Source organism: Pyxicephalus adspersus, chromosome 7 (assembly GCF_032062135.1).
Source record: "Pyxicephalus adspersus chromosome 7, UCB_Pads_2.0, whole genome shotgun sequence".
NCBI lineage: Eukaryota > Metazoa > Chordata > Amphibia > Anura > Pyxicephalidae > Pyxicephalus > Pyxicephalus adspersus.
Window position 1 is genome coordinate 17,430,103 of NC_092864.1, and position 21,084 is coordinate 17,451,186.

Below are 21,084 nucleotides of genomic sequence, written 5' to 3' on the forward strand. Positions count from 1 at the left end.
CAGTTCAGGAAGAAACCTGAAGCCCCGTACATATATCCAATGGTTATTGCTAGAAATGATCAGTGAATGATTGTTGTACACACAGCACCTTTCTATTCTATAGGAAGAAGAGGGGGAGGAATGATGAGCAGCACCCCTGTGCATTTCCTCCACATTAGTGCACATCAGTCCGTCGTTCCTGATCGGTCGTTCCTGCCTGAGACAAGCACGACCGTTCCAAGAAACAAGAAAATTCAATACATGGTTGGGTACAAAAGTCCCAAATTTTGCCTAGCTGTTTAGCATAGCATTAACTTTTGTTTTCTTTAACCTGAATTCAGTTAATATATGCATATGCGCACACACACATACATACATACATACATATATATATATATCTATATAAAAAATTTAAATATTTCTAAATCGTATGAAAAAATATTTGCACAATACCCAAACAGAATTTTTCACCCGTTAAAATGTTATCTACAATGTCTAGTCTTCATTTGGGTTAAAAAGGAGAAAGTAACAATACACAAAGAAATTATTTTAAAATTATATTAAAAAAAAAAAAAAAAAATCACCAGGATGCTGGAGAATATTTGCTACTTAAGTGTAAAATGATGTCAACAAAGGAGGTCGCCCCTGACAAGAGAGGCTCCCGACATACAATCAGCGATCATTCAAAATTGGTGTAAATGGTGTACACGGTTATGATTCGTCCCTACAAGCCTCCTTTCAGTTATTGCCCATTAATGCTACTTTAAATAGTCCCAAAGTCAAAACGGTCTTCCAATATACATAAAAACGAAAAAAAAAATATGATGATAATAAATTCTGTTGATGGTATTTACCGTACTTTCAATTAAAAATGTAACATATTCACAGTATTACCTAACTGAAAAAAAATGCCACAGGTATGTGCATTTTCATTTGCAGCTCAACAAGTTACCTTCCTAAAAAATATAAAAAATAATAAATATATATTAATAAAGAGGAATATCCTAGTAATTAGAAATTTTGCAAAGCATGAAAAAAATGATGTTCTTTGTTAGTGCAGTGCTCATTATTTGGTGTTCAAAATCCAACTGGTAAAATCAAAAAAATTAACACGTCCATAAATGAAGGTAAATGAAAAGAATTGTAAAATGCGTAAAAACGCGTGATTGGCGCGCCCAATATGATTTAAGGAACCGATGCGTGCAATAACGAAAATGTGAGCGTTTCCGCTATTCCCCCTATTGTGTAAAACTTCCCCCTCATCTTAGATTGTAAGCTCTTCAGGGCAGGGTCCCCTCCTCCCCTCCTATGTCACGGTCTGTCATTTGCAAGCCCTATTTATTATTCAACAATGCGTAATATGTTGGTGCTATATAAATCCTGTTTAATAATAATAAATAACATAAAATTAAAAATTTCCCCAAATCTACAGGAAAAAAAAAAAAAAGCCAAAAATTTGGGTTGAACACAGGGATCTTAAACAAGAAGTATAAGATCTGACCAAAATATCATTAGGATATACAAAACTGTAAAAAAAACACAGTGCACCCCAAAACTTTAATGGCGGGTGTCACAATTTCCCTGGACAAGTTTATTCCTGAATGTAAAAGCAAAAAAAATTCCATAATTTGCAAAAAAATTTCAAAAGTAACACTTTGCGCTTTTATATGCGCCTCTGATAATTTGGTGCTGGGATCAGAATCCTTATCTGGAAATAAAAACTTACCAACAAAAGCAAAAAAGCAACATGAGTTGCAAAATTTATAAAATGCGTCAGAATTTGATTTAAGGAACCGAGGTGTGCACTGAACATGGGAGGGTTTCAGCTTGGCACCGGACAAGTTTATTTATAAAATATATCTCCTCTTCTATTGTGTGATACTTCCCCCACCTTCTAGATTGTAAGCTCTTCGGGGCAGGGTCCTCTCCTCCTGTGTCACTGTCTGTATCTGTCTGACATTTGCCGCCCCTATTTAAAGTACAGCGCTGCGTAATATGTTGGCGGTATATAAATACGGTATAATAATAATAATAATAATAATAATAATAAATAATAATGATATTAACATAAAAATGAAAAATCTTCCCCTTCCAAGGGAATATGAACTTCCTAAAACCTAAAAAAAAAATAAAAATGCAAAAACGCCAAAAAAATTGGTGAAATGTAGGAATCCTAAACAAAAAGTAAAAAAAAAAAAAAAAAAAAAAAAAAAAAAAAAAAAAATGAAAAATCTTCCCCTTCCAAGGGAATATGAACTTCCTAAAACCTAAAAAAAAAATAAAAATGCAAAAACGCCAAAAAAATTGGTGAAATGTAGGAATCCTACACAAAAAAAAAAAAAAAAAAAAAAAAAAAAAAAAAAAAACTATAAAACCTAACCAAAAATTAATTACGAAATAGAAAAATATGAAAAACACACAGTGCACCCCAAATCTTTAAAAGGTGGGGCGTCTGAGCATTTCCTCTGGACAAGTTTCTTCCCGAAAGTAATAGAAAAAAAAAATCCACAATTTGCAATAAAATAAAATGTATTCTTTTGTGCTTCAATAATGCCTGCTATAATTTGGGGATCAGAATCCTTACCTAGATCAATTTTAAGCGCAGCGAATTTTAAAAATCACCTAAAATTTTAAGTGTGAATTCTTTTTAGGGCGAGGCCCCCAAAACCTGCAGAAACAAAGTAAAACGTTCTTGCGTTTCAAGAATGCCATGAGGATAATTTGGCACGGAGATCGCAATCCTTTCCTGCAAGTGAAATTATGTAAACATTGGGCAAAGATTTGCAAAATGGTGCAAAACAAAAAAAAATTTAAGTTTATAGGGCGGTGGGGTGTCCGAGGTGAACCCCTTAGTTAGAGAGGGGTACGGGCACTTGGTGTACCTTTGTTTTTGGCAGTGGCGGCGGTGGCTCTTCCGTTGCTGCAGGAGTCTCTCCTTTGCCGCTTGCTGTGCGGCCTGACGCTGGACCTCAGGAAATGATGCTGGTCCTGTTGGCTTTTGGGGGTCAGGACCTCCTTGGCCTGCTGGTGGGGGGTCTCGGGGATGAGCGGGTCTCCCCCTTTTTGGCCTGGTTCTTCCACTTCTCCTGCAGCTTCTTCCTCCTCCTCAGCTTCTGGGGCTCTCTTATTTGGCTTCTTCAACCTTTCCTCCCCACTCTTCAGCTTCACTGTCATCCTGCAAAAAAAGACAAAAAATGGGTAAAAGGGTTTACCCCATGGCTGCAGAATCTTATTGGGGGGAGGCAGGGTTCTCTATAACCCCCCCACAAAAGCCTAAATTCCTATAAGAAATGATAAAATAAAGTTCTGGACAGAGACAGAGAAAAGAGATCCTGAACAACATGGCCGCCATTGTTAGTGACAAATCCTCTTCCACTGTCCCGACTCTACAGACCGGCCTGAGCTCCGGGTGTGCTGCCGGGGACGGCTGTGCCTGGCTGCCCGGGGAGCGGAGGGGTCCCGGGAGGGGACGGCAGGCTCGGTGTGGAGGGGTCGGTGGAGGCGGCAGACCGGGGTTGGTTTTGTTGTCTCTGTGGCTCAGCACAACCCGACATGATGATCAGGCGAGCACAGCCGCCTCTCCGCTCTCAGCCTGCTCAGAGCTCTCTAAAAGTGTTTCATGCCGGCCGATCCCTACCCATTCCTCCGTCCCCGGCACCCCTGGGGGGTCTTCTCCGTCCTCACCATGGATCCGTGCCTTCCCGAGCCTCGGTGTGCCCGGGATCGCTCATGTTATCGGAGGAGGGAGCAGCCCAGCTCTGCGCCCTCGTCTCCTCTGCGTGTCTTTCTCACTCGCTTCCCACTAAATGCACTCTGCTCGCAAGCCAGGCGCGGGGAGCCGCCTTTACCGGCCTATAACTCGCGATCGCCGGCACCTACCGGCTCCAGACCGGGTGCAAACGAAAGCTCAGACTCTGCCCTTTTTAACGACGGGTCTCGCTCATCAATCGACTATTGATATTTTAAACAGCGAGCTGCCAAACTGGGTTCACCCGCGGGGTGTTGTTTGTCTGGAGCTGAACTTTGCTTTGCTACGTCATCAGCTTTTTGCAGCAATTAATGTTTTGGGGTTTAAGATATTAAGATCCCCCACCCCAAAAAATTTGGAAGACAAAGATAGGGGGGGACCCAGCAGACATAACCAGCTTTTAGGGGGTTTTACACAAACTGGTTTTGCAGCAAGCAAGTTTACAATGAGCACAAAGCAAAACAGAAGCAACACCAACAACTCCATTTTGAAAAATGCCTGACAATATCAAATCAGTGGAATCACACATAGATCAGATCCATGGGTCAAACAAGAATCAAAATCCATGGGTCAAACTAGAATCAGATATATCACTTTAACAGGAATGAAATCCATGGATTAAACAGAAATGAGATCCATGGATCAAATAGCAATCAGATCCAGCCAGACAGCACATTCTATGAGTTCACTAAACAATAACAAAGAATGATGCAATGTAAACAAATCATCGTTTTTAGAAACATTGTCACAATAAGAGGGGCAATGGGAAATAGAGTTATACACAACCAGAATGGAGGTCAGCTGTATATATGCATGAAATTAAAACACAAAGAAATTTTGACCAGATATTTGTATCTATAGGTGTAGCCTCTGTTGTACCATCAACACATGAGCCAGGGATGCATTGCTGAATATTATTACCTATTATTAAGAAATGTTTTGTATGATCAGCAGAGGTCATCTGTGACATTTCAAGAGGAAAAGGAAAGACCTGCTTCCTGTTATTGATCACCAAGGCAAGCAATCTATTGATTATTGATGTATTCCCCCAGGCACAGCATTAACATGGCATCCTTTGCATACAGAGAGACTTTTCATGACATGAATGGGACAGATATGGATGTCTATCAGACAACAGCTGCAGTAAGCCATCATTCCCCAGCACCTGTTTTGTTTTTTGGTGGGGTGGGGGTTAGGGGTATTCTGCCTTGCACATTTACACACTGATTGGAGGAATTTAAACCAATATCACCCCTTCCCATTTAATCTCCAGGGACTATTTGGTTAGTAAACAACTGCTGAGATGTAGAGAGCAGCATGGTCACCATGGCATGGCACTGATCACATAGAACAGGTTGTGTCTGATCACCAGGACATGAAGGTGTGATGGAGGCATTTGTCACACTGACAGCTATAATGACAATATAGATTTCCTGGAGTGGGGCATCAATGGCTTGTGTTCATTCATCACATGACAGGTCCCCTTTGGTGAACAGCATGCTGGGAGTTGTAGTGCCACAAGTGCTGAGAGTTGTAGTTCTACAGATACTAAGACATGCCAATGTTATGAGCTGGGGAGGACAGGTCTTACCTGCAGCATTCAGGATGATTGAAGGGCCTGCTGCAGCTTCCCCCCTACTCTGCAGGAGCAGAGATGACAGCCCGGGCCCTCAGGCCTATGCGGGTATTCCCTGGTGCACTCCAGCGAACATCTAAGGAACAATAATCCCAATAAGATCCAATAGGGCCCGGCCCAAAGCTCCTTTACAGCCAGTTCCGACCTTCCTCTAGCTAGACCGCGTCCGCATCTGACAACAACCCGCGCCAAGCCAACCTGCCAAAACAAGCCTCGCCCCTCGCAACCCAAACAAACGCACCGATTGGTCTAATGAGCAAGAAAGGCGGCGCTTGTGGTAGACTCGCCAATCACAACGCGCAACGCCAGAGCAGCGCTGAGAGTCATGGGCACGGAGGGAGGAGTGGAGTGATGTCAATGGACAGAGGACAAGCGCACTGATTGGCTGGAGAGGTTATCCAGTGGAAAACCTGGTTTCAAAACCGAACACGTCCAACTTCCCTCCCTCTGAATTCTACTAGCTGTGGAAGATTTGATTGACGCGGATAGGCGTGCCGGAAACTGTATAATTTAAACAGCGACAGGCTGCGCTTTGTTGTTAGTTTTAACAATTAAAAAAAAATAAAAGTATTGGAGATTTCAATAGAATGCTGATTTGTATCTCCCACATAATTACGCTGCAAATGCTCTTAGTCTAGGTCACAACAAGTCATAACCCCCTCCTTTTTTTTTTTTTCTTTACTCCGGAAATATACGAACGGTGTTCGGGATGTTCCGGAACTCTTCGGCTTTTACTCGGCGTTCTATTTTCGGAAGCGCTCGTTTGTTTCAGGTCAGCGCACTGCCAATAGGGGACTAGGATTGGTGCTTTCGGCTCACGTGCCTGTCCGTCCCGTTGTCAGGGTAACGGGAAGCGAAGCGGCCTGGAAGAAGAGTAGAAGCCTTACGGACCGGCGGGGTAAGGTGGTGTTATGGGGGGACTGGGAGACCAGGAAAGATGTGTATGAACCAGATACAAGCTTTTGGTAATATGGCGTATTACGTTACCCTAAAGCAATACCAGACTGTGTGTGGTCCTTTATGGAATGGCTGTCTGTGTTATATATCATTAGCTAATACTTTGAATGGTAATTGTAAATTATTTTCTCATTGTGCAAATCAGATTTTATGAAACCACAAATAATCAGAGTTCCATGGTGAACAGCCACAATATAAGTGAAAAAAGGAGAACACAGCGGGGAGCCGCTCGCTTGTTCTCCCCCCTCCATAGAACAGAATGGGCACTGTGTGTACGCAGCCTAAGCGTATGGTTTATGGGACTGCAACTCCCAGCATACTCAACTACTATGCACTCCCAATGGATGCAGAGATGAAGTTTGGGGCCATATTCTCTTAGATGCCAAGTGTTGGGTCTCTCAAAGCACCAGATATGACTTATCCAAGAATCTAAATATTACATTGTAAAGCCAAAATGGACCTTTAGTTGGAATTGACTAAATGCTTTATAACAGGATATGTTTTAAACCTTACAGTTTGTTAGAGCTCTGCAGAGAAACCACTGCTTCCTGGGATCAAGGGATCCCGCAGGGGAACAGGTTTTCTAGTACTAAAGGATCAGGCTATGTTCCTGCAATAACCCATCTTCCCTGTCTGATCGCACGGGGAAGTGAGAAAAAGCTGAGCTGTACATGCGCAGCTTCAAAGGCCATGGAAACGCGCCAATCCTGGCTTCCCTTGTGTGTGCCACGGATGGATGAAAGGAGTTGCATCATCCCGGCGTGGCCAATACAGATGGCAGAAGATCCAAACTGGGAAGAAGAAAGGAAGATGGCTGAGCCCTGTGATGGAACGTGGATAGGTGAGTCACATGAGGTTAGTTCTGCTTTAGGTAATGTAGAGATATTGGATGATTGTCACAAGAAATCATCTTTTGTGATCATTTCCAATGACAGGTGAACTAACAAACGCCATACACACAGCACCCTTCTGTTCGTTGGAAGAACAAGCAATTGGCAACCCACTTTGTTCTTCTTCATAGGAATACGACGATCATTCCCAATCATTCATCCACCATGTTTTATTAACAACGTCTGGGGACTGCTGTACACGTGTCAGATTTTCATCGGAGACAGCCGCAATCACCTGTCTTATACGAGAATCATCTGACACTTGTATGAAGCTTTACTCTTTAGAAATCAATGGGGCCGTAAGACTTTTACAACATTTGTTTTGATTTACCTAGAATGTGTTTAGATGATTTTAACTGACAGTCCCATTGCACTTTGAATTACCAACTGTCTGACCTTACGCATGAACTTTGACAAACCGTGTATAAAATGAAACAGCAAATCTCTACTGCAGTGATGGAGACATAATCCTGCTCCTGTACAAAGCATTGGTCAGACCACATCGGGAATATGCAGTCCAGCTTTGGGCACCAGTTCACAAAAAGGACATTGGGCAATTGGAGAGAGAGCAGATAAGGGCAAGTAAATTAAAGGAATAGAGGAGCTGAGCTATGAGGAGAGATTAGCTGAACTGAATCTATTCTCCCTTGGGAAGAGACGTATAAGGGGGGACATGATCACCCTGTATAAAGATATTTAAATGGTCCATATAGAGAACTCTCTTCCCATTATTCACTTTGAGATCATTACAAAGAACAAGAGGGCATTCTTTGCGTTTGGAGGAAAAGAAGTTTAAGCTCTGGATATAGAAGGGATTTTTCACTGTAAGGTTTGTGAAAATGTGGAATCAACCATATATGATGCAATCTATCGGTGGCATTAACAAAGCAGATTTTATTTGAATGAACGTGTTACTGGCCAGATTACCAGGTTAAAAAATGACTGCTAAAGAAATCTAATAAAGGGAGCACATATAAGGATTGGTGAGCTGCAGTTTATTGGGGGTTTGCTTTTGGGTTTAGACATAAATAGTGGCTGGGTTATGTTGTGCAATAATACATTTTTGTTCCAGAGACGTGAAGGTGTTCCGCTAATAATCCAAATATAATGAACTGTTAATAAATAACATTTTTTTTTAATACTTTTTAACATGTTTACAATGATACCATATCTTCCATCGATCTGGTCTTACAGGAGGGTCATTTGCCATGGCGGTGTATTTTGATCATCGGATAGAAGCTCCCAATTCTGCAGCATCCCCATCAAACATTTCTACGCACAGTCAACATGCTCTGCTGGCTGTGGCTTCTGTCAGCTCATTGTCAGGAGGTTGCGTCGATGTTTACAGTGAACTGGTAGGTTCAGCTTTCGTGGCACTTCATTTTTTTTACATTCAAAGTGGAAACTGCTGTATAAACCATTTTCTAATTTAATGTTAAATATAAATATGAAAAGATTTGCTTGCAACCATGTAATCGGTTTTCAGTTTGCACTTAGGATTACCTCATCGTCATCTTAATATTATTATTATACAGTATTTATATATCGCCAACATATTACGCAGCGCTATACAAAGTCCATAGTCATGTCACTAGCTGTCCGTCAAAGAACTCACAATCTAACGCCCCTACCATAGTCATATGTCTTAATACAGTCTAATGTCAATTTTAGGCTGAAGCCAGTTAACCTATCCGCATGTTTATGCAAACATGGGGTCAATTTTTAAATTTTTTTGAGGGAAGTCAATTACCCAACTGTATGTTTTTGGAATCTTTTTAGCATCTTTATCCCCTGTCCTCACTGTCACGCCACTGATAGTTCATTACTCTTCTTTGTGGTGTACTGCAATACACATGTGTCAAAGCCATGTTACCTTTGGATACCATTCAACAAAAATGGCACAGCAACATGGTAATATAGATTAATGTAATTCACAAAACTGCTGTTAAAAATCTGATTCAGTTCTAAAGCCCAACTTCAGGCTTTATGCTTTGCGACCCCTTCTCTTCTTGAGGCTCCTCCAGTGCTACTTCTTGGGTTTTTTATTTTTTTTTCCTACCATTTTTTTACTTTTTTGCTTTTGGCCAATCACTTAATATGCTGATTACTCCCCTTGTGGACAGTGATTTTGAATAGGGCATTATTATACACTGAATTTATGGTGTTGTGCTCGGTGGCTGGGGTCTTTAAATTCAAGTTTAGTGAGGCTGGGTGTCATTTACCCTAAGACACTGAGAGAATCTGTGGCAAAGAAAAGGTACTGCCAGGAATAGCTCTGGTTTGAAGGTATTGCAGTCAAAGCCATCCTTACGTATTAATGACTTCTATTGTGTTCTTCATATGTTCTGTACAGGGCGAGCATGTCACTGCTTCACATGTGGAAAGGTCCTACCAGCCTACCTTGCTTAGCTGGCATCCAACAAAACGTCTTCTTGCTATGGGCTGGGCCATGGGAGAGGTAATTATTTTCAACGAGCAAGACAAAGAGCTTCACACAGTGCCACCAACACATGGAGCAGAGATCACATTGTTGATGTGGAGCATGAACAGTCGTCTGCTTACTGGAGACGTGGTAAATACATTACCCACTTTGAAGTGTTTGCTGTTAGAGGTCAACTTGATTATTAGGACAGCTAAGAAATTCACATTTCTAAAATTGAAATGCATCTATGGCCCTTTTAGTAGTAGGCATGATGTTTAGCCACAATAGAATCTCGCCTTGTAGCAGAGTTCAGTATTATGACCTTATAGCTCTGAGAATTTGGGTTAAATATCCTTAAAGATGCAGGTAGTAGGAAAGGGAGTTCTAAGTAGGAGCAGTGAGACTATAAGTGTTTAGCTTCATCCCTAAATCTGCTTTTCTAAGGCTTGGTCTACACGGACATTTTTAAAAACATTTGTAAACCTCTTACTGCATTTTTATGCACTTTTATTAGCGTTTTAAAGCTTGCGTTTAAAACACCGGAAAACCTCTATGCTGTGTTTTTCTGCGTTTATGTTTCAAGTGCTTATAAATGCGGAAAAACGCCCCTTTGAAATCAATAGAAGTGTTTACCCGCGTTTAATCACGTTTTCCAGCGTTAACCCCTCGTTTAATTTTTTAAACATTGCAAGCAACGTTATAGATAACGCTCATAAACGTGCCTGAAGGAAACGTCCTGGTGTAGATTAGCCTATTGGAATGCATGGGAATTTGAAACATGGGCTTTTAAAGCCTCCGGTTAAACGCTGGGGAAAACGTCCGTGTAGACTAAGCCTAAAGTAGCCAGGGACCAATACCACCTGCCCATTGCCACTTTTTGTTTGTGCTTCTTTTTGGAACAACATTCTGGGCACTAATCTACAGTAAAATTAACACTGGGGCTAAATGAGAGGTAACCTAATTTGTATTTAATCTGCTTAATAAATGTTCACGTAATGTCTACATTTACTTCCTATACCCTCTCTTTGCTGGGCTATCTCCAGGTAGTAAGTTTCCTTTCAAATTTCCACAGCCTGGTGGTAGGTTAAAGGTACATACTAGACAAAATGGAAGACGTAACCTTGCAATGCATACAAACATTATGCCAAGGTTTTATTTTTTTTTCATCAGAAATCTGTGAACCTAAATCCTGATAAAAATACATTTTATTTTTGAAGTTTGAGTTTGATCAGTGATATAGCAAGTAAGGAGGGGAGAAGATGGCAACATAGGCTTTAAGATTTAGACCTGTTTATCTTATAGTGCACACACTTATTCAGATAAAATGCACTTGTTTAATGGAATATTGAGAGGGCATTTTAAACTCTGATCAATTATATGTTGTTATCTGCTGTAATTCAGTCAAAGTGTACATATTTAGTTGTATGGATTACTTTGTTTTTGTATTCTTATTATATATGCTCTTTTTACAACCAAACTGAGTTTACAGTAATATTGGTAATACTTATTTTTTAGAACGGTTTGTTGAATATTTGGAGATTGGATCAACGAGGTCGTGTTCAGGGTGCACCATTACTGAAGTTGGAGTACCACAAACCGTTAACACATTGCCTCTTTAAACCGGTAGCCCCTGAAGAGTAAGTCACACAGATATTGCCTTATAAACACAAGCATTCCTAGAGTGTATTTAGTTTGATGAGATGTAGAATGAAATGGAGTGCTCCAAATAAAAACTCTATTAAAATGTCCAACAGAACCATATGTTAAATGGACGGTATTGTTATTTAGGGGCTGAAAGTTTGCTTTCTCATTCAAAATAGAAGATTCTATCTAAATGCAAATGCAGTCCCAAAAGATCTTCCTTCTTTACTAGATTAGCATGGGATTAAAGCAGCTTGTCCATTGCAGAAGGGACTGGCGATCGGCCATCTTGATTAGCTGGGCTAAGATGACATAACTAAATCATCACTTTCCTGGCAGTAAGCAGTTCAGTGTTTTTTTTTTTTTTTTTGGTGGTGGTGGTGGGGGGTCGGCCTGTTATGTTGTACTTGTAGTTTAGTCCTTTGATTATTCATTTTTGTTTTGTTTTTTGTTTTGTTTTTTCAATTTAGTCAAACCTCCTTTTTCTAATCTCTCTATGACCTTCCACTAGGTTCCTGGTCCAGTTTTGTTCACTGGATCCTTAAATTGCATTCCATAGTGCAATCCTGACATCTGTTTTTGGACTGATGAAGCATTTTTATTGCAATAAAGGATGTGAAAGGCAACGTTATCCCAATTGTTGCTGTCAATATAACAGAATAGCTAAACTTTAAAAGTAGATCTGTGATTATTTTTTTTCAGGGATATGACACAGCTGGCCAAGGCTGCAGTTAGTGGGGATGAGAAAGCTCTTGATAAATTTAATTGGAAGATGAAGACTGGCACACAGCAGGAATTTTCCTTCTTCCTCAGTACAGGAGATGGTAAGTACAAGGCAAATACTAAGTGATCCAGGCTGCTGTCTGCTTATTGCAAGGCACTGTCACATAATTAACAAGAACATGTCATGATAAAATAATTTCTGTGATCCATGTCTGTCAGTACATCTATACTATGGGTGAACTGTACACATTACAGGCTCCAGCTGTCCAGTAGAGTATTGCTTACCCTTATAAATAAATGGAGCGTAGGTGTTCAATTACATCAGGAATAGCAACTGGCAGGGAGGTTAACCTACAAAGACAAGGATTTTGCTGGGCAGATTGAAGTCATGGGTTTGAGGATCTCAACAAACAATAGGTACAGTTGTCCTTTTAGTCATTCTCTGCCATATGCAGGATAAAAATAGTAAAATAATGTCACCGTTAGAACTGCCCTTCTGCCTACTGTTTATAGAGAATAACACACCAGGATAAATTTCCAAACAGAGACAAATTTCACATTGAAGTGTCTAGTAATTAAATGCCAAAATGGCAGCCACTGGAAACTAGCAAAAAGTGAGGGGTCCTCATTGGCAATCAATATGTCTGTCCTGTTGTATAGATAAATTACATCATTGGAATGGTTTCCATATCACATCAACTTATTGTCATTAGTGATGACCATCAAGAACACCAAAAAAGCCAGGATAAGTGTGTGTGTTTTCTGCTTTCCTTGGTTACTTGGGCATAAAGATCCCATTGAAACCAATTACAGATCTCTGGTGAGATTTTTCTATAGTTGCTTCCCATTCCCACAAGACCATAACAAAGTTACTCCTCGCTTGCAGCTGGATTTTCAACTGTTTGCTAGTTATAAGCATAATGGTGCTTTCATGTTTAAAGTGATATATTTTTGGCATTGTACAAGCAATCCTAGTTGGACAAAACCTTGAAATTACTTGGATGGCTCCATAACCTGACAAGATAAATTGCTGATCTCCCATTTAAAAAAAAACTTGGCTGTCATGATGAGCCTATGGATTTAACATTTTGAGTCACTTACCCCAGACTAGTTTGAAAATAGGAGGTATTGATGTTACTCCAACTTTGTTCATTTGCATGCATATTCCAGGCTTAGACAATTTAAAACCTATGGGTCAGCATAACAGCCAGTAAACTAACATTTTTAAAGGAAAGTCAGCAATAGCAGGCCCTACATTGTCTGTCATAGGATTACTTTTTATGCAGTTGGCCTCTAGGTAGATCATGTGACAATGTTTATGTTATGCTCACTGAACTGTCTTACCCCTGTATATTTACCTTGGTGCAGAGGCACCAAAGGAGAAATAAAAATGAGCACCCAATTTTTATATCTGCTGGATAATGTGCATAGTGACTTTCTGTGTTCGGTTCTGTAGTATGTAGTGTGCACACTTTTATACAAGCTTTTGCATTTTTTTTCCAGGCTCCATACACTGGGTGAATGAACAGGGTAAAAGCAATCAGATAATTGTCATGGACAGCCCAGTACGCAAACTCCTCTTTATAGAGAAGAAATCCATGTTGGTGGTGATCTCTGAGAACTTCGTGCTGTCACGGTTCTTCATTACCCCAGAAGGGGATGCTGAGGAGATCTCAAAGGTGAGAATATTTTTAAAAGACGCATGTCACTAAAATTTACATCTGATTAAGTTGGAAGGGGAGTCAGTCTATCAGATGGATATTCATTTAGAGAGTGTCAGACAAAAAGTGGGATATCAGTGCTAAGCTTTCTATATAAACCCAGTGTCCTCTTTAAGGAATGACAGCAAGTGTTATGAAAGATTAAAAAAATGTTTCTCTTAAAGTAGGCAAGTTGATTAGTAGTTAGTTAGATTTTTTTGATTACTGGTATGACTTGTATTTATGGTTGTCGAATGTGCTTTATATGTGGACAACAGAATCTTTCTTTTATTCTCTAATAGACTACTGGTAGGTAAAACAAGGCAAATCATATTGGTTACTAAGTGCAACATGAACTGTTCTGTCTTCACATACTTTAGGGGAGTGTCAAGCTCCAAAAGGTTTTTAGAAAAGGATTAAAATTCTTTCTCTTGAGGTTTTACTGCTTTTTGGGGCTTCAGTAGTAATGCGTGAACATGATGGCAAATGAAACAAAAATCTGAGCAGTGTTCTAGCCCTCCCCTATTCTGCTGAAGAAAAGACTGAAGTTCCTGTGTGGTAAAACATCAGCAGGACAGAAAGGGAAGATCTCTGTCATGGTGCCCAAGATAGCAATAAAAACTTGGCAAGAATTCCAAACCTTCCCTGCCCTATCTGAAACTAAGACTAAAACGTTTTTGGTATGGCATAACTTAAAGCTCTTGCATGAATAGGTAAGCAAACAATATGTACCTTCCCAAATTGAACTGTGACACTACAGCTCACAGTAGGAAGGTGTCAGCAGTTGAAGAGTGCTGCCAATTCAGAAAGCAGATATAGGTGTAGCTGACTGTTAAGCCACAAACTTGTGTAACAGTAGTAATAATATACATAGCCATTAATACAAGCAGCCAACGCCTACATGAGTGACAACCTTGCTCAGAATTTAGGAGAGGTGCAGCAGTGTTGCCATACCATCACAGTAAGCTAAATTAGGTGTATTTTACTAGCAGATTGAACTGGTATTTGTTGGCCTTTGCATTAAGACTTATTTTTTGATGGAAGGCTATAGTGCTACTCTTAACGTTTGCATACCCCATCTCTAATACATTACAGACTAATATGTGATAGCTTGTCTCATTTGGTATTTGTCCCACAGGTGAAGCTGACTGGAAGAATAGGAAAGACGACAGACATTCTTTGCGTTGAGAAGGCTTTGCTTGTTACAGCTACAGGAGAAAGTGTCATAAGGTAATTGACTCAATTGTAAAAAGCAAGAACATTTCAACACAAATACCCTGAAAAATTGTGGGTCTGAACAAGAATTTCTCATTCATATATGAAATATTTATTTAGGTGCATTCAATTCCAGGAAAAGAAAATAACTGGTGTAGATAATCATGTATTTATTGGCTAATTTAAGGCTAAAGATGAACCTCAGCAAATATAGGGTGTTGTTTTACCTTCTAAAGAATCATTTTTTTATGTTAATCCAGTCCAGTAATGTACACAGCTCTGGCAAAAAAAACATTATAGCATGTTCACTTTCCCGTCTATAAATAGACAGTAGAGGAGCAGCAGCAGGTTCCTGAAGTCATCGCCGTGCCAATCATATTCATGTTTTCCCTTAAAATCTTTGCAGATACTGATGCTTCTAAGAATGTTGATTAGCTCTGTTCCTCAGCAGCACTTGGGGCTCCTCCCTTCATTTTCCATGTCACAGGGTAGAGATAAAAAATCAAATTTATCAGAAGAAACCACTTCATGCCATGCTTGGGGAATTCTGCTTATGTTCCAGGCGACAGAAAATGCAGTGGTATATGTAATGAATACCTTACTAAAATTCTAAACTTCCTCCACACTATTAAAAGTTCCATTTAAAATGGCTAGAGTTACATTTTATGTTTATAGATTCGGAAAGGTTTAGGTAAATTTGACAAAACACTAAATACATGATAAAAATTTCATAAGCAGTTGTTGCATTTAATGAAATCCACTTGCCAGTATAATGAGTAGATGCTGAGCTATAGGCAGTTGAAGGTGAGGATAAACTAGATTTTTCTAAAAAATGGCCTTTGCACTGCCCCTTTAATTTCCTGATCCTACTATATTGTATGAGGCTGCCCATCACTTTAAAGTGCCAGCAAAGATATTCAAGAGGTGCTAGGGGAAGGGGGTAGACTCATCTTTTACTGTAATTTGCCTATAACTTGCTTGTATGCCTAGCTTGAATTGGCAAATGTTGGGAGATTTGCTTTAAACTTTAACCCAACAACTGATTTTTGTTCTGTTGCATATACTGCACAGATGATCATTGGTTGTTCTAACCTGTAAAATGTCATTTTAGGTTCTGGGACCTTGAGCGGGATGACAACTATGTCTTATTTCTGGATGAACAGTTGGGATTTGACGCAGAAGAGACTATCAACTGTATATCATATTGTGAATTTAAAGGTAATCCATCTCTTATCTAGCCACCATCATATTGGTAATATTTGTGATTAAATTGTGTTTCTATATATTTATAATAATAATATTAATTACACATTATTTATATTGTCCATAATCATGTCAATAGCTGTCTCTCGAAGGGGCTCACGTCATATGTTTAGTACATTTTAAGGTCATTTTTTTTTTTTGGGGAAGCCGTGGTGGGAAACCGTAGTACCCGAAGGAAACCCACACAAACACAGGGTGAACCTGCAAACGCCATACAGGTAGAGCCCTGGCCAGGATTCGAACCTGGGACCTAGAGCTGCAAAGTGCTAACCTCTGAGCCACTGTGCTATACATAAAGTGACATTTTTGTTGGACACATGATTCTTCAAATTGCTGTGACTTTCTGGTTCTAGGCATTTAAGGAGACAAGGAGAGTTTTTTGGTACAGGGCAATATGGCTGCTGGAATGGATGTAACCTGGTTACAGCTTTCAGTATTGTAGATGTACTGATAGGAATGTTTTGCAATAGAAGTCTTATAAGAGAAGCAAATTGTTCACAACCTAATCTTCATTCTTACAGCAGATAATCTGGACAAACTTCTGTGATTTTTCCCTACTGAAAATCTAGCGTGTGTACAGTGGTCGACTGACGTTGTTTAGCAATCCACCTCCCACTTCTCCACCTCCCACCTCCCTTCTTCGTAAAACTGAACAGAGTCTACACACTCGTTCATTGGTGTCCCTGGAAAATAAATTTTACCCAGTTTATGATTATTCTGGCCTGTATAAGATTAAAATTATGTTTTTTTAAAATACAAAGTATGCATCTAAATCTGTTTTATTTGCATTTTATCAATTACATATTTAAATATTTTTAACATAAATAATTACAATAGTTATTAAATAAGTACTAATTAGTTATAAGCATGTAATTTTGATCAGTGGATTATATTTTAAGATAAATGAATATTAAAATACACATTGGTGCACTATACCTCACTTCCTTGCAGAATTGTTTATTTATATCTAATTTTAAAGTTTTAGCAGTTCTTGGAAAAGGTTGTTTCTAGGACCTGTCCAATGGATGTTTGTTGGCAGATTTTGCTTTCCTTTACAAGTCCTAGTAGTGAAATAGGTGAAAAAGCAGCAGCCTGCTATTATTTGCCTCACTTCAGCTCCCAAGGTTTCCATATGCTATTTGATGTCAAGTAACTAAAAACAAGACTAGGGAGCAGAACTTAAGTGAGTGACCATAGGAGGCTGCATGAAAGAGGAGGACCTGGTGCTGGGGGAAGTAATGTACTTTTATTCACCACTGTGCCACTCTGCATAGAAGAACAGATTTTTTTTTTAATTATTCTTATTATTATTATCTAAATATAGTCTTTTGTTTTCATCAGCTATATTAGCAGCTGGAACTAGTAAAGGCAAGGTAGCCATGTGGAGCAAAGTGACTGATGGGCGAAAATCTTTAAAGACTGATGGTAAAGACAACTGGAAATTGAGAACCCCAACAGAATTGGAGGGCAACATTGCCCAAGTACAGGTAAGCTCATGCATAGAAGATTGAATAACTGTATATCCTTCTGTATAATGAGCTATGCAGATTGATGTACAATCCCAGCACACCCAGGTGCCATATGGTATGTCATTCGCCCCTAACTAATTAGAAATGCTGAGGAACTGAACCTGGAAGAAGCCCAGGGGAAGATGTCAGCTCTGACTTTTAGGAGAAGTAAATATAGTTCTACTTTAAGCCTCTGCAGATCCTTTGAGGATAGAAGCAATTGGAGTAAATTAACCAACCAAGATCCACCAAACACTAAAATATTTGCTTTCAAGAATTTTTAGCCAATCTTGTGACTCGCACAACTCTCAACAATACAGCCAGTACAATATATACTGTAGTTTCTTGCCTGATGTTCTTTGTTAACATTTCTTTGTTAACAATTACCCAATTTTTACTGCAATCTTTTAAATTTCCATGTTGATACCATTGCTTACCCTAATACTACAATCCGACTTTTTCTGATGTCTAATATCTTTCACTCTGTTTTGGCACAGTGGGGATCTTCCAAAAATCTTTTGTATGTGAACAACCTCAGCTCCGTCCTGGTCCTCAGTGAACACGTCATGTCTTCTCACTTCCATCAACAAGTAGCAGCCATCCAAGTGGCGCCTTCTCAGCTCAGTATAACCTACTTCAGCACAGGGACCACACACAGCCTAAAGACTGACATGTACATCATAGGGGTCTTTGTCACAAAAGTAAGTAAATCAATTAAAAATCATGTATTTAGTTTTGGTTTGTATTAACCTGGAATGTGGATTATTCCCTTGCTTATTTTACATACATTTATAGACATATTAGGTATTACATTTTTGTAGTTGCATTTATTGTTGCAATTGGAATTATAAACAAACAAGGCTACCAGTTTAGTGCTTGTTATTATATTATTATTATAATTATTATTTTTTGTGTGTGCTGCCAATTTGGTCAATAATCATTAAGTTGAAATGAAAGAATATATGGCTATAGAAGCAGTTGCCCAAATAGGCAAGCGAAGGACCAGTCAACAGACTTTCCAGTGGTCTTCATACAGCTGAACATTTTCCCTTTATGGTGTAGGTGAAGTTGGTCATTTTGGTATCTGAAAAGAGCTTTGCTTCCACATTTTAAATGTTTTATTAATCATGGCAGCTTGATGCCACTTTCAATGACTGGTGATCTGATGACCGATGGAGAAATATTTAAGAAGAAACTGAGGAGTTTGAGGGAGCACAGGTTCACAGAATCCTTAAGACAAAAGTAGAAGGGAACAATAAGCAGCACAGGAGGTACCTCACCATTTTATTTATGAGCAGTAAGTGTTTAGGATGATCTAAAGCTACGTACACACGTCAGATTTTTATCGGCCAATTATCGGGCGAAAATCTGCCGTGTGTACAGTCGGTGTCATCCATCGTCCGGACGACCGACCTGCCGGATCCACGGACGATGGACGACAGCCGATCCTAATGAAAGGGAAGGGGGAGAGCGCGCAGCAGGGTGCCGCTCCGTCGCTCTCCCCCTCCCCTCTCCATAGAGCATGAACGGTGCTGTATGTACAGCACCGTTCATGCATCGTGCACTCCCTTGTCGTTGGAAAGGATCGTGAAAGATCCTTTCCAAGGACAAAAATTGCAAGTGTGTACGCAGCTTTACACTACAGATACTCAAGACACAAGAGTGTCCAAGCTAAGCAAGAGCACAGGAAATTAGGACAATAGGTTTTTTGAGGTACTGTTTGGTCACATTTAGCATTTGTAGATGTTTCCTATAGGTTAAGAAAATCTTCACTTTATGAATTGCTAATCTAGAAAATGCAAACAGGATGAGAGTTCAGCCTTTTTTTTATATTTGCTTGTTCCAAGTCTGTAACTGGTAGGTAAATCACCTTTAGCCCCCTTCTTAGAAGTAAGAGCTAACTGTTCTTATATTTGTATCAATATCCATATCCATGTTGTTTATTTCAGGACTGCATTGCAGTGTGGAATGGAAAGCAGGTGACAGTCTATGAAATTGCTGGACCAACACTGAGGAACGCAGGTTTGTAGGTCACCAGACGATGACAAGCTCACTTTAGCTGTGTAGATTACATATTTCAAAAAAAGACTTCACTAAGATGAATAAATACATTCACTGCCTTTTTTTGATACTGTTTGTGTGGTTGCTAGTAATCACTCATCTTCTGGTTAAATAGTAATGCAGTGTAACAGAGTAAAGCCCCCGGCAGCTTTGTTAAGCTGATAAATGTCTGGAATTCTGTTAATGTTTTATGTAAATCTTAACAATACTACCAGCTTTTGTCATTAATAAATATTTTCTAACACAATTCTTCAGTTAGTCTATAACAAGTCTGACATTCCTGGAGAAAAAAAAGCTATATATAACTTGGTAAGCTACAGGCAAGGAATCCAACTAATAGATAACTCCTACATGAGTGTCTAAGAAAGTCCTAAAATAAAATGAGTGAGCACTGGTCTGCTATAAAATATAATTTACATTCCCTGACTGAGCCAAATTCTCCTTCAGTTGTGCAGTGGCCAGGTAATGACTGACAAGCCACAGGCTTGTAACACAGCGATGACAATTCTTATAGCCACACCACTCCATTGTACTGCAAGCAGGCATATCCGGGTGGCAACTCTTCTCTGAATTGAGGATCGGAGCTTCCATGTTGCCTCACGTCCGAAGAAAGCTGCAATAGGTGGACTTTGCTGGAATGCTCAACCAGGGTTTGTGGGAAATTTTAATATGGTTTTGCACCAAGTAGTTTATTTAACCAGAAGATGCTTTCTGGATACAAACTCTCGCATTAATACAAACAAAATGGTATTTTGAGCTACATAGGATTACTTTAGTTAGGCCTTGTTTACACATATGTTCACAGATACGATACTTACCACTGCACCCTACAAAAAGTAAACCCAAACCTATAGCATACAGGAGTTCAAGTGTTGAAGTGTGGACAGTAGTGCATAGACAGCAATTTTAAGTGGACAGCAATTTTAAGTGGACATGTTAATTATGTTAAAAGTCTGTCTTTATAAATAGAACATTAGTAATATAGGTCTGTATATTAGTACATTTTGTTCAAAACAAGCTGTATGTTTTTTTTAAAATAAATTGACCCTGTAAACATAGTGCCAAAAATAATAACGCCAGCCTTTAAAAGCTGCTTTCTGGGTTTATTTTGCTGGTGTGTTCCTTGCTGGATACTTGCAAATTTGATCTGCAAACGCTAGGTTACTGTTGTGTTCTGTGAGTATTATTTTACTGTGATTTCTGTTCTGTATTTAGGCTCTTTCGCTAGTGATTCTCCTGTGCTGGCAATTCACGAGGAAAACATCTACACTGTGGAGCCAAATAGAGTCCAAATTCGTACTTTGCAGGTGGGTCTACAAATTTTAATATATATGTGTGTGT

The 21,084-nt window shown here is 39.5% G+C and overlaps 2 protein-coding genes across 4 annotated transcripts in view; one reads left to right on the forward strand and one right to left on the reverse strand.

Moving 5' to 3' along the window:
- The window catches only part of CRAMP1 (cramped chromatin regulator homolog 1), a 37,862-nt gene extending 32,318 nt beyond the window's left edge, over positions 1–5,544 (reverse strand). The window contains exons 1-2 of one of the 3 annotated variants that reach the window (XM_072417681.1): positions 5,319–5,544; positions 2,862–3,154 (exon numbers count right to left, since the gene is read on the reverse strand). In XM_072417681.1, coding sequence (XP_072273782.1) covers positions 2,862–3,153 — 292 coding nt within the window. In that variant the 5' untranslated portion in view covers position 3,154; positions 5,319–5,544. Of the gene's footprint in view, positions 1–2,861; positions 3,155–3,616; positions 3,751–5,318 lie in introns of those variants that run through there. The other 2 variants (XM_072417680.1, XM_072417679.1) reach the window with 2 other exon arrangements.
- A 489-nt stretch (positions 5,545–6,033) lies between these two features.
- Positions 6,034–21,084, forward strand: part of IFT140 (intraflagellar transport 140) — a 50,789-nt gene continuing 35,738 nt past the window's right edge. The window contains exons 1-12 of the mRNA XM_072419066.1: positions 6,034–6,261; positions 8,405–8,565; positions 9,564–9,782; positions 11,148–11,269; positions 11,976–12,097; positions 13,500–13,675; positions 14,835–14,926; positions 16,023–16,129; positions 17,516–17,661; positions 18,180–18,383; positions 19,632–19,704; positions 20,959–21,050. Of these exons, the coding sequence (XP_072275167.1) occupies positions 8,419–8,565; positions 9,564–9,782; positions 11,148–11,269; positions 11,976–12,097; positions 13,500–13,675; positions 14,835–14,926; positions 16,023–16,129; positions 17,516–17,661; positions 18,180–18,383; positions 19,632–19,704; positions 20,959–21,050 (1,500 nt within the window). The 5' untranslated portion in view covers positions 6,034–6,261; positions 8,405–8,418. The remainder of the gene's footprint in view (positions 6,262–8,404; positions 8,566–9,563; positions 9,783–11,147; positions 11,270–11,975; positions 12,098–13,499; positions 13,676–14,834; positions 14,927–16,022; positions 16,130–17,515; positions 17,662–18,179; positions 18,384–19,631; positions 19,705–20,958; positions 21,051–21,084) is intronic.